At 52.0% G+C, this 14127-nt stretch overlaps 1 protein-coding gene across 1 annotated transcript in view; it reads right to left on the bottom strand.

Moving 5' to 3' along the window:
• OCA2 (OCA2 melanosomal transmembrane protein) overlaps positions 1–14127 on the bottom strand; it is a 349097-nt gene that overhangs the window by 265483 nt on the left and 69487 nt on the right. The window contains 5 exon segments of the mRNA XM_010355208.2: positions 768–850; positions 3025–3185; positions 7077–7149; positions 9655–9712; positions 12907–13095. Of these exon segments, the coding sequence (XP_010353510.2) occupies positions 768–850; positions 3025–3185; positions 7077–7149; positions 9655–9712; positions 12907–13095 (564 nt within the window).

Genomic DNA, 14127 nt, shown 5'->3' with positions numbered 1-14127 from the left:
CAGGTCTGTGGCGGACACCAGAGCGTTTTTTCAAGTTCAGTCAATATGTTTTATGGGCTGAATTGTGTCCCCTTCCTCCAAAAACAATTCCTAGGTTGAAGTCCTAACCCCAAGTACCTCCAAATGGGACTGTAGGTAAAGGCAGGGTCTTTACAAAGGTGAGAAAGGTTAAATGAGGTTATGGGGATGAGTCCTAATCCAGTAGGATGGGTGTCCATACAAGGAGAGATCAGAAGACAGGCACAGAGGGATGGCCACCTGTAAGCCAGGCGAGAGGCCTTGGGAGAAACAGACCCTGTCGACACCTTGGTCTGAGACTTCCAGCCTCTAGAATTACAAGGTAAATGTCTGACAGTTAAGCCACCCAGTGTGTAGCACTATGATACGGCAGCCTTAGCTGTCTAATACACCAACCAAGAGTACCGATTGAATATAAAGCATCTTTAGTTAAGGAATAAGAATCCTAAATTTCCTAGAACTCTCCATTGTACAGCTTCACAATATTAATGAAATTAGAACATCAACCAAAAACTGCCATTTGTTTCAAAATGACTGCTGCAGTCAACCCTCTTACATCATAACACCCATGGCTACGATGCCTTCTCACAGCCTTTGAGTTCACTGTCTACACAGCATGAGCACCATGTCCAAGCCACATGCTGACCTGGTGCTGCGTGGGCCGAAACTCAGTGTCCTGTAGGTCAGACTCCTTTAAACACGTATGTCCCGGAGAGCCTGCCCCAACATCTCACTCACTGAGAACTCACCTGCCCAGTACCTCAAAGGTCCTGCTCATCACCGAGCGCTCGCTTCTCCTCGGATTTAAATACACCGTCCAGTTGTGAGTGACCTGTACAAGCCAAAGCATAAAGTTATGGTGAGGCTTTTCACCTGAGACACCGTCTGGGATCTGGCACTGCTCACTCTAAGTATTTGTTTCAAATAAGAAAAGAAGAAAGAAAGAAATGGGGGCATCTTTATTTGAGCTCTCACATCTCTGATGTTAGGAGCTACTGCTCCTATGTTAGCTCTGATGTTAGGAGCTGAGAATTTCCACAATTTGGAGAGCTTTAAGAAAAGGGATTCAAAACAGAAAAATGCAGACTCAGTGTACAAAAGTGCAAAAGGCATGGAAGTAGTGATTTAATACAAGAAAAACAAATCACACCCAGACGCGGTGGCTCACACTGTAATCCCACTTTGGGAGGCCAAAGGGGGAGATCACTTGAGGCCAAGAGTTCAAGATCAGCCTGGGCAACAGAACAAGACCCCTGTCTGCACAAAAAAAATTTTAAAAATTAGCCAGGCCTGGTGGCATGTGCCTGTGGTCCCCGCCACTTAGGGGCGGAGGCAGGAGAATCCCGTGAGCCCTGAAGTTCAAAGTTACAGTGAGCTGTGATCACACCACTGCACTCCAGCCTGGGCAACAGAGTAAGATCCCCGACTCTAAAAATTTAATAAAAATGTTTTTAATTTAAAAAATGAATCACTACAAGTTACTAGAGACTTGGAGGAGTCTTCTGAGCTCTCTGAGTCCTGAGAACTGCTTCTGCAACTGCTTGCAACCTGGAGGCAACAAACCCACCCCCCGCAAACCTTCCACACCCCTGTGCACAGAAGCCCCTGCAAGGAAGGGCCCCAGGATGAAGCTTCATTCCCTGCCTTGCATGTTCTTGCCCCTGGGGTACAGGACAGTGATCAGCTAGGGAGGCAGCCCGGGGAGGGAGGGGGATCCTCAATGGGAAGATGCGAATCTCACCCACAAATCACAAAGGACACTGAAAACAGGATCTCTGAAACTGATTAAAGCAAAGAAGCATATGCATGAGAGAACAGAAGTTCTTTTAAGTACCTCAGTGTTTGCAAAGAGCATGTCTGGGGGAAAAAATCCTTTAGTAAAGATCTCTCGTGTTTCCCATGTTTCTGGGGCTGGATTTGCCTGTGGGCATTTTGGGTGCGTCAGCACGTTAGGAAGGGCCACCCCGAGAGAGCAGGGGGGTGCCATACAGATCCTTTAACCTGGGTTATTAATATGCAAGTGCTGGGGAGGCAGCAGGACCGCAGGCTGGGTGAGGTCCTGCCCTTCTCCATGCAAGGCCCAGGTCAGAGGGCAAAGGCCATCGCTCATCACCAAGGAGCCCCTTGCCAAGGGGCTCTGCTCTTCACACGGGGAACCAAGTTGACATCCTAAGACCCTGGCCGGGGCAGCCGGTTCAGAACATCGGTATTGCGTCAGCCATGGTCCAGGACACTGCATGCTAGTTCATAATGAGACCTGAGCTCTGTGGACCATGCTCTGCAAGGCAGGAAAGGTGAGGGTGCATTCATTCCTCACACACTCCATTGCAGGTGAGGCAGCCTGCGCATGGGCGGGGTTTCCTTCTGCTGGTTATAACGGAGCATCCATGAACCGGGGCTATGACTTCCACGCAGAAGTCACCGTGACAATGCAGAGTGGAGTCTCCGAGGCCAGGGCTCGGGGGCCAGGCTTGCATGGAAGGAGCCCTGCCTCTGGAGTCTAGGCTCTGGGCTGCCACGACAGACACCGCTTCCCGGCTGCCTTTGCAGGATGTGAATGAAGGCTTGACAAGGCTCAGAGACAAGGCTGCGCACAGGCCTACACAGATGCAGCAGCTCAGAACTTAGGCAGGTGTCCACAAACACAGTAACTGTGCTGTGGAATTGTCTTCTGAACCATGACATAAGGCCCAGACTTAACTGCACTTTTACAGCACCAAAAAAAAAAAGTTTTTTCATTTCAAATGTATGTTTCCTGAATGGCCCGGCAAAACAGTTTTGAATAAAGAACTTGCAAGCCTGGTTTACTGAAATGGCAAGAATTTTATAAATAGAGAAATGGTAAACAGAGAATTTCAAAGACAAAGCGAAAGGTAAGAAGAGCTAATGAACTAAGAATGGTGTCCTCGCCTGTGGCTCCCCATCAAATCCACTCAAGAGGAAACACAATTTAGTATGAGATGAAATGAGATTTCACAATCCTTTCAAATAAATTATCAGCATAACCTGCTGTGGCCGCTGCCACCTGGAGCCTGAAGTGTCGGCCTGGGTCAGCTCCACCAGGAGGCGCTCTTCCCTCCCAGAACGACTCGGCCCGCTGGCCACTAGGGCCCCAGCCAGGTCCACCTGCAGCAGCGTGGAGTCCCCGTGGCTGCTGAGGTTCACGGCTGGGGGAGTGTCAAGGACAACCATAAAGCAGGCAGGAGGAACCCCATGTTCCCACCGCCCACCAGACGCACACCCTCCTCCGACAGTGTGCGAAGAAACGCATTTCCCCAGGTGCCCCGTGCCCTCAGCCACCAACACAATCTTCCTGCCTTTCTCATTGCCCACATCTCAGCCCTCATTCGAGACCTAACTCCCCTGAAGCAGGTCGTGGCCCTCATACGAGAGGCGCCCCCCCACACCGGGGAAGGGTGCATCCTTAGCTCCAAAGATGGATGGAGGACAAGAGGGACCTGAATGGACAGGCCTTGCCAGGGCCCCTCCTGGCCTAAGTCCTGCACTTGCTCATGTGCTCTCGTCCTATCACGCCTTTCACGAGTCCACTCTTCATCAAACCTAGCAGCAGAACACCAAGCTCAGCTGTTTCTTGTCAGGCAACACTTATATGAAACACATGAGTATGCCTTTTTCTTGTTAACCTGTCCTTCGTGTCTAATCTGCAGGGCCCTGCTTGGAGAAGCTAAGAGGGTGGGGAAACCGTGTTTTCTCCTCCCCTCTGAATCACAGTCTCCTCCACATCCTCTGGGAGCCCAGGCTGCCACGCTGGGTGGGATACAAAATGCATCACCTGGGAAAAAGGAAAGACAGGGAGGGGGAAAGAGGGAAGGAAGAAGAGAAGGGGGAGAATGGGGAGAAGGGAAGGAGAGAGAAAGGGAGAGGAGGAAGAAGAGGAGGCAGCAAAGAAGAGCAGGAAGGGAGGGAGGAAAAGAAGGGAGAGCAGAAGGAAGGGAGGAAGGGAGGGCACTCATAACTGACCTGCTTGTAGAAGTTTGCTGGCTTCTGTTCATTTGCCCATTGCCCTGGGAGCCTCTGACAGGCCTCCCGCAGACAACCATTCAGGGACAAAGAACTTCAGGTGCTGCAATTACAGGCTTCTAAAATAGACCCTGCAACTACGGAACCCACACAGCCCGACTATGCTGCGGGAGACACTGAGGTTCTGAAAGAAAGGTGGCTTTGCTATTCACCAGCTAAAGGAGAGTGGTGCTTTCTCCAGAAGCTCTCCCCTCACAGCAGCCACCCCCGGTGTCCCTCACCCAGGCTCTCCCAGAGGGCAGGCTGGAGGGCCGGGAGGAGGCCTCAGAGCTCCCTGCTCAGACGACAGCCCTGAGGATGTTGCTCTGGGCCTTTCCAACCAGCCCAAGACCCCTCCTACCTCACGTCTACACTGCACGCCCTTTCTCTGAGAATCACCTTGTCAGGGGCGGGGTCCAGCTGGCTTCCCCTCCTCCCCAAGCAGACCTCAGGCCTTCACAAAGCTCAGGGTCTTTCGAGAAGGTCCGTGAGTTTCCAGAAACCGTTGTTAATCCCTGGGAACACTACCCTTTTCCAAGGAGCCTGCTGGAGGCTCAAATCACCCCAATCGTGGCTGGTGACCCATCTTCCCCGCTGCGGCCTTCATCTCTCCCAGGCGCTCACCCTCTTCATCCAAATTCGAAGGCCACGCAGGGAGCAGGCGAGAACTCCCGGCCCCCACCCATCCCCACCCCCTGCCAAGAAAGGCAAGCTGGCCTGCCCCCTGCGGGGATGCGCTCAGGCTGTGGGGTCCTGCGTGGGCCTGGGGCACTCAGGCTGCTCGAGAAGGAACTCAGCAAAATGCCTTAGAATAAAGGGGGCACACTGGGTCCCGGGTGGGATGAACTGAGGGCTGAGGCTATCGTCCCATCTTGGTGCCCTAAGCTGTCGTGCTGGCCTCTGGGATCTCCACTGACTGATCAGGTTCGGTGCCAGTGTTCCCCGAAATCTCCCCCTCCTGCCTGCGTCCCACTGAGGACGGTTTCTGGACAGGATCCTGCCTCCCTCTTCAGGTTCTTGGGTCAGCCTGGCAGCTGGTTGCTCTATCTCCCCTGCCCCCTGCAGGAAGTCGTGCCCAGGAGGGCGGCGTGTCCTGGGAACTTCATGAAGGGGGCCAGGAACACAGGGCACGTCTTGCCTTTCTTCATCCTGGGGAAGCAATGCAGAGGTCGAGGCCCAAGAATGAGAAACAAAGTCTGTCAGCATCACACAGGTCGTTGGTTCTCTCACACGGAGATACTTTAAGGCTCAGGCACAGTTTTAAAGTGATGAGGAAAATACAAACACGTGCACACGCGCTCAGCTGACATCAGCACCACCCTGACCCCAGTGGAAGTGGGAGCTTCTAAAACTGTCCACTGAGCAGAGGGAAGCACAAACCATGACCAGTGTGCCCCCCACTCACCAGGAAACCTCAAGCGCTAGGCCTTTCTGGAAGGCTGCTGGGCAGGTCGCTGGCTAAGGAGAGGGTGTCCTGGGAAGATGTAGTGAGACTGCCGGTAGGACTACAAAAACCAAGGATACGCAGCAGATGACAGCAACTGCGAGGAAAGCAAGCCAGTTTCCTAAAATTTCAGTTCACTGAGGCCATCAAGCAAGTAGACTAAAGAAAAAAAATCTTGCCATTTAGCTAACTAAATTAATTCCTTTTTAAATAATCATCATCAAAAATATTTGGCCTGATCAGAGCACCCCATCGGAGGGTCCCACCTCTCCAGGACCCTCCCCAGACGCCCGCCACCCTAGCAGCACTGGGGGCTTCAGGACCTTCATGCACAGACACCTTAATGACCACGTTCATTCCAAAAGAGGCTCTGGACCCCCGCCGGAGAGCTGGGAAACAGCACTCCCACCCTCTCACCCAGAACAGGCTGGGCGGACATCAGTTAACTGCCCACTCCCGATCCCAGAATGAGGCTGCAGCAGAAACAACTCGCCTGAAAGCTAGAGGAAACAGGTGACTGTAGGGAGAGGCGGCTTCCCCGGGACAGGTGCCAGCCCCACACTTCAGAATCAAGCAGGATTCAACCAGAAAATGTACACATTGCTCAAGGTCAAGCGTGGGCTCACATGAGCGTGGGAGCCCGAGAGCCACAGACGGAGGTGTTCACATCTTCTCGCAGGCTTTTCCTCCAGGAACCCCAGCGGACGCTCCCCAGGAAGACAGGAAGCCTGGGGAAGATCCTGGGAAAGCATCCCCCAGTGATGCCAAGCCTCACCCTCTCCCGCTGCCTCTATCTCCCCTAAGGAGCAATCTTCCTCATTTGCTTGGGAAGTGCATCAGATCTGGCAGCCAGAGGGTGCAGTGGGAATTCCTGCAGCTAAGAGAAGATAGGAGGGGAAAAAAGTAGCTCTTACCCCAGTGAGAGGGGTGGGCATAGAGCAAGGTCTAGCAGACAGCTGGCAGGGCGCCCGGCAATTCTGAGTGTCCAGTGCACCGCAGGTTGCCACAGCAACCGCAAACCTCAACACAGCCGAATTCTTGCTAGATTTACAAGAACCCTCCAACTAATGCCTGCAGGAGTCAAGGCGTGCTCATCTCCAAGCTTAAACACCACTGGCCTCTGTGTCTACTATCCTACAGGATGTGTATGACTTCTGACTAAAAATTCTGAGGCATGCAAGACGGCCAGAGCAAGCACAGCAGGAGGTGCTGCGGCAGTCACCAGAGCCAGGTGACACAGCCAGGATGGCATGAACTGGAAGATGGGTCACGCTGAACGCGAGAGAGATGCGGGGGGAAAGGAGTATCCAGGAGCTCGGGAAAGCCAGGTCCTGGCTGGAATGTGCCCTGCTCTCCCCCTCCCTCACTCAGAGAGCTCCACCACCAACCCCGCCACGGTCTCCCTGGAGCTCCCGCCCCTCTGTCCTGAGACTCCATCTCTCATCAAACATCTAGAGAAACAAAATGCAGGTGGGTGGGAATGGTAAAGGCCTGTGCCGTGGCCGTCAGCAGCAGTCACAATCGTCCGTGAGTGTCTCCTTGCGTTTCAGATCTCAGCCAGGTGGCTGGCCATCTAAGAGTGGATTTTGGATACAGTAGTTCTCCAGCGGTGACAAGGCCAACAGCTGCCAGAGCTTTCCTTGATCCGGATATAGGCTGAACAAAATCTGTAAGAATCAGAAACGTTGAATGACGGAGGTGTGGTATGACAGCAGGACGGTAGAAATCATTCTGATAACAGTTGAAAACGGTGTGATGATGGGGCTACTGTGTGTATCCAGAACACAGCAGCTTACTCTGAATAGCTTTGTCTTAAATATTAAAATATTCTGATTCATTACAGTGTTCAGCTACAATGGGCCCTGATTATTGATAACTGCCAATTTTAAGGATTAAATGCCTGGCCATAAAATTAAATCATCAAAGAGGGACAAATGTGGTTTTCTCACATTGGAGAATAAAGGAATATGACCCCTCTAATGGTTAGAGCATGTGTTTGTGGTAGTAGGTGTCTGTGAAATTTGCAAAGCACCTTATACAACGTCAAAAAGTAAATTAAACTGATGATAACATGAGATTACAGAAGTTCAAATCATTCCTCAAATTCTGTTTTGGATATATCCACAAATCACCTAAACTCCCTCTCACAGAAGAAGGCTAAGACTGGACACAGAGCTCAGGTCAGCTCTTAGGGACCAGGGGAGACCTGGCCCACCCCGCCCGGTTCCTTTGAAATCCTAGAGCACCTGCAAGGTCCTGCTGAGCAGTGGGGCTTCAGAACCACACATTCATGTGAGTAGGAAGTGGCGAGGCAAATTGGTAGCCAAAACTATCAAATCGTGAAGCTTTCAGAGCTCAGTGTAATTGGTTTTCCTTTTCTAGCACAGGTTTCCTTTTTCCGGGTCACAGAGCTCCTCCCTCACGGGTTGGTTATTAAGAAGTTGACTGTACTCAGCTCAATGCAATCAGCACTGACTTCATACACCACCCTGCTGTCCTCATGTCACAGCTGAGAGCTGACCCAGGGCCACAGACATTCCTGCACGCACACAGAGCCACAACACACATGTCACGCATGCAGGTCATGAAACAGCCAGCAACAGCCACACACATCATGCACAGGGGGCCCTGTCACCAGGGCAGGCTGCATGGGAGAGCACACCCCTCCAAGCTGGCGCACATCATGCAACACAGCTCAGACCCACCCCTGCCCACCACCACAGTCACACCCCCATCACAGCAGCACCTACCACCCACTGTGGTCTCCCAACAACTGCCCATGCACACCATCTTAGAGCAACACTCAAAAGCGGCACTCACCCAAAACAACTCCGCAAAGCACAAGCACAACCTATCATGGTCACAGACCACAAGCTACACAGCTTACACAGGTGCACACACAGACATGCAGCAGGCACAGGGGACCACACACAACCTACACAGCTCACACTGGTGCACACACACAAACACAGAGCAGGCACAGGGATCACACAACCATATGCAGACATGACACACAGCCACAGACAGGAGACCACACACCCACCTGCACACACACAGACACACAACGAGAGACAGGGGACCACACACTCACCTGCACTCACACAGACACACAACCAGAGATGGGGGCCACACACCCACCTGGACACACACAGACACACAACCAGACAGTAGACCACACACCCACCTGTACACACACAGACACACAACCAGAGACAGGAGACCACACACCCACCTACACACACACACACAACCAGAGATGGGACCACACACCCACCTGCACTCACAGACACACAACCAGAGACAGGGGCCACACACCCACCTGGACACACACAGACACACAACCAGAGACGGGACCACACACCCACTCATTGGGCAAATGTATTTTGAGTGCCACTATGTGACCCTGACTCAGGCTACACCAAGGCTGGCAGTGGGACTCATGACTGTCACCTCAGAGGGCACAGAGGTGTCCCTGCGGCCCTGGCTCCCTGCCCGGGCTCCTGTGCCTTTCCCCTGGTGGGTCCATCTGCTGGGACCCTCCAGAGAAGAACAGCACCGCCCACTGCCATGGGCTCACCAAAGCAGCCCTCGCCCTCCCCTCGTTCCCACACCCTGTTCCCTGCAAGGGCATCTGACGTTGGTTTGGCTCCAGAATGTGTCTGTTGTGAATGTTCATGTATTTGAAAGGATGGAGAAGTCTGGGCAAATAAAATCAGAGACACCTCCCCAGAGGGGGCAAACTTCAGAGCTTCAACACACACCGCTGGACAGAGGCCCAGCGCACAATCTCACCAGACACCCTGGGCTCTCCACGATCTCCAGACGTGTCCCAACACACATGAAGAGTGCTACTGTCCGGGGCTGAACAGGGAAGTGGGAAACCACGCGAGGAGGGAAGGGAGCCCCACAGCCAGCTACCTGGCCTTCCACATGGCAACACCATGCTGCCCGGCTTCTGCTGTGTGACTGCGACCACAGCAGAGGGCACAGCTGCGGCCCTCGACCCCCTCAGCCCACTGCCCCACAACCCTCGCATCTCTTCCAAAGAAAGTCAGATAATCAGGTGAAGAGGGCCAGGCACTGAGCCCCACACCTCAGGTTCCCCCTTTAGCCAAAGGCACACAGGGCTTCCACGGACCCAACAGCAGTGCTGGGGCAGCCACGGTACTCACAGAGCACAGCACCACAAAGACAAACAGGCCCGTGACTTTCAGCCACTGCACACAGCGCCTGCAAGAGAAAAGGTAGGATCTTAGTGGCAAGGGCAGCAGTCCCGTTGCCCAGACTCAGACACCTTTCTGCAGCCTTATCTCACAGCATGTGTTCTGAATTCTTTCCATAACGTGATATGAGGGAGAACACCCTCATATCAGTGACCAGTAAACCTACAGCCCCATCCAAAGGAACATGGTGGAGGTTTCAGAGGAGAACAAAGTTAACCAAAGTGTTTGCACATAGCTTGTTGTTCAGGAAACTAAAGTTCAAGATTTAAGACTCTTTGATAGCTGTTTAAAGCCTCCCGTTTCCTGGAAAAAAAGTAAACTGAATCCCTTATCTTGTCTCTCTGATTCATATTTATCAATTATTTTCCCCTAAGTTTTCTGAAAGGTAGGAATACAGATTGATCATCAAATACAAAAACAAATAACTTAAGAAAGAAATTGTTATGCTGTTACTGGTTGTACCAGCAGAGTCTCTTAAGAATTCCTTAGGCAGGAGGCCGAGACGGGCGGATCACGAGGTCAGGAGATCAAGACCATCCTGGCTAACACGGTGAAACCCCGTCTCTACTAAAAAATACAAAAAATTAGCTGGGCGAGGTGGCGGGCGCATGTAGTCCCAGCTACTCAGGAGGCTGAGGCAAGAGAATGGCGTAAACCCAGGAGGCAGAACTTGCAGTGAGCTGAGATCCAGCCACTGCACTCCAGCCTGGGCGACAGAGTGAGACTCCGTCTCAAAAAAAAAAAAAAAGAATTCCTTAGGCCATAACTTAATTAACCATCAAGCCACACACTCAGCCCCTACCAAGGACTTTCAAAGCCATTCTGGCCCCCTCAGCATTATCCATTTCTTAACCATGACCCCCAGGCCCTACATGAACCAGGACCTGGCCTGCACTCTGCTGCCCTTCTGTTCCACCAACATCCTTGCTGCACCCAGACAGGACCACAGGGCCTTTGCCCTGCCAGGATGCTCCCTGACTGCAGTCCTCCCATCATGCCCATCTCTGTTCACTCAGCAGCCAGACCCCATCGCCCAATGGCACCATCACCGCCCAGTCCAGGTTGTGCTCTCCCACCAGCTGTTCCGTGAAGGCAGGCACTAGAGCATTTCTGCTTTGTCCCCACACAGGGAAGGATGCTGGTACATAGCCTATGCTTGATGTATGTGTGTAGAATGAAGTAAGAAACTCCATGTTGGAACATCTTTTTAATACTCTCCTCACTTAGTTAAGTTTCATCTGTCTTTGAAAACCTTCTTTCTGATCCTTTGAAAATGGTAAAATCTTGTTTTGCATTCTCTTAGATTTAATGAATTTGATGAATAATCAGTTCACGCTTCCCAATTATGATTCAACAGCTCCTACTTAAATAGGAATCAAAATGACATTTCTTTTTAAAGCACGAAGCATTAATTGAGCTATTCTAAATACAAATTTCTTTCTACATAACTGACATCTGCAGCAGAGCTGACAACCCAAAATAAAAGGTTTTTTACAAGATTCTTCACTGATCACGCATGGTACTTTTTAGACATGTTATAAAGAATGGCGCTAACGTCTTTTAGTTCAGTGGCAAGCTCAAAGGCAAATATTCCATGAATCAGAGAAGATAAAACAAGCACTGAATGCAGAAGTCTCAAATGTACTTGATTCTATTTTTCCATGTTGTGGGACAGCTGAGGACACGGCATCCTCGGGAGTGGTTACCCATTCAGCTGGGAAAAGGCGTGAACAGTGTCAGCGTTTGCCATCTTGTTGACCCATGGCGCCAGAACTCCACTCACAATTTCACCCAACTCACATCATCTCATAGCGGATTCACTGGCCAAATGTTTACTGCATCCACGCCCCCGTCTCATCAGGAAGAAGCTACATGCGGTTGGGAGTCACAGTGGGAAGAGACAGCTCCATGTCAAGCGGCGGAGTGAGGGATCTAGGATCGAATCCCTGCCCCTTGGCTTGGCTCAGTGTGGCCTTGGGCAAAAGCCTTACCCTCCTCGAGACACCCTCCGTGAACCTCCCAGGATTGTTGGGAAGATGTATAGGATAGCGGCTCCCCCAGGTACCGCGGGGAGTCTGAGGCGGGCCTCTTCCCACCCCGGGAGGTGCACCTGGAGCGTGCAGGCGGGTACACGTCCAACCAACCGCGAGCATCTTCAGAAAAGACGGGTCCCCACGCACAGACACACGGAGACGCTAACATTTGATGACTGAGTAGTGTTTTTTCACCCATCTAGGGCTTTCACACTTACTCTCTTAGTGAAGGCCCGCGAGATGCCACAGAGCCAAGAGGGCAAGCGTGACACGGTACAGTTGCGCGGCCAGGCCGGGCCCTGCCACGGGCACTCAGCGACCTCGGGGGGATCCAGAATGGAAGCCCTCAGGTCCTGGCTCCCAAACCTTGTTCTGTCCCGGAAATGATGCTTTCAAACATGTCGCTCTCAAAAGAACCCTTTCAAATGAACTGGCGCATAGGGGGAAACCCAGCAGGCAAGGTGAGCGCGCTACGGCGCGCGCGCACCCTGCGCCTCCCGCGCATGCGCGCCCTAGGCCTGCACCCGCACGCGTACCCCCACTCCCACGCCCGCCGTCCCTCTGCGCATGCGCATCCCCGCCCCACCATTCCTCCCATACGCATGTGCACCATCCACTTTCTCGGTGCAGCTCCACTTCCGCAAGCATGGCTCTGTGCTCCGTGTGCCCAAGACAAAGGCTTACACATTAATGGTTTTCCAACGGATCGTAAGTTCTAAAATGTTCCTAGCCTTCACAGGGTTTCTGGGGCCCCCAGCACAGGAGGGAACCGCACCCCTCAGGCTGTGCGCTGAGCCAGACCCACTCCTTCCTCAGTAACTGCAAAGGTATATCAACTTCCAAAACGCCATGGGACCCCTGAAGCAAACAGATCCTATTTGCAAACCTAATGGCCATGAAGACCCCAACCCCACGGGCAGGAAGGAGAGGAGTGTACTGTGTCAATCATTTAGGTTTGTCCTCTCAGGCCTGCATGATTTGCAGGCCGCCTTAAATGTCTCCCCAGGCCCGGGTGAAAATAAATCACCTTGAAGGAAAAGTACAGCCTGGCCAGACGGACAAAACTCATCCTCTTCTTCACCCTGCTGGTTTGAAAGATGGAGGGGGCACGCAGGACGCGATGTGTAGCCGCCGCTGCTGCCAGGGTGGGCACCCCACGTCTGCCTACCTCAGCTTGGAAAGACGGAGCCGGACGTGCGGGCTGTCTGGAAGGTCCCCCTTCTCGGAGGAGGCTGACGCAGACAGACCCGACACCTCCCTGCTCAGCAGGTACCTTCGCTCCCAATCAGCAGAACCGTCTTCCCAAGACTCTTCAGCAGTGATGAACTCTGGGTGGTAAACAGGTATGCACCGTGACCTGGAAAGCAAGAGAGGTGTGGTTGTTTCTCCTGAAATAGTAATGGCTGCAAAGCAAGCTTTCCTCTGAGTCCTGACTGTGTGAAATGGCACCGAATCAACCCTGGTCTTTCAAAGGACCACCGACAGTGGCCCGCTCACATACTGATGGGAATGGTTTTTTTGTGACCTCACAGAACACTTAGGTCAAAGGAAATTTCCTGGAGTCACTAAAGTCTTCAAAATGAATTGTGGGCCTTCAAGAAACCAGCTTTTTCTGAGTTTGGGACTTTCCAAGAAAGCTGTTTCTGGCTCAGACCAGTTCCCGCTGATTTCAGCGTTTGCTTTTTCATTGCACGCGCTCCAGTAGTCGATACCTAGATGTGTGAGACTTGTCCAGGGTGAGTGGTGTCAGTTTCTCCTCCTCTGTGTGGATCTCTTTCTGCAGTGGAGCTGTAAGGAAGGTGGGCTGCCTGGCTGCTCACACAACATCCACAGAAGCACGAGCAGGAAGAGGGAACATTAGCATCTAACTAGACAGGCCAAGAAGGGGGCCTATATCTAGATGACTCAACGGGAATCATAAACTTTTCTCAGAATTACTTGAAAACACATCCGTTTACTTTTGGAATTTTTGTTGTTGTTTTGTTTTGTTTTGTTTTGAGACAGAGTCTTGCTCTGTCACCCAGGCTGGAGTGCAGTGATGCAATTTCATCTCACTGCAACCTCTGCCTCCCAGGTTCAAGCGATTCTCCTGCCTCAGCCTCCCCAGTAGCTAGGATTACAGGCACACGCCACCACACCCAGCTAATTTTTGTGTTTTTAGTAGAGATGGGGTTTCATCATGTTGGCCAGGCTAGTCTCAAACTCCTGACCTCAAGTGATCTGACTGCCTTGGTCTCCCAAAGTGCTGAGATGTATAGTCATGAGCCACTGTACAGAGCCTCCATTTACTTTTGGTTGAATCCCTGACCTTCTGATCAATTCCTTCAGTTTAGATGCACTTGACTCTTAAAAGGTTGTACCAAAAGCCAGAATTTTCATGTATCACATA

Source organism: Rhinopithecus roxellana, chromosome 5 (genome assembly GCF_007565055.1).
Source record: "Rhinopithecus roxellana isolate Shanxi Qingling chromosome 5, ASM756505v1, whole genome shotgun sequence".
NCBI lineage: Eukaryota > Metazoa > Chordata > Mammalia > Primates > Cercopithecidae > Rhinopithecus > Rhinopithecus roxellana.
Note: the sequence above shows the minus strand (reverse complement) of the source record. Positions and strands in the feature narration are given on the sequence as shown.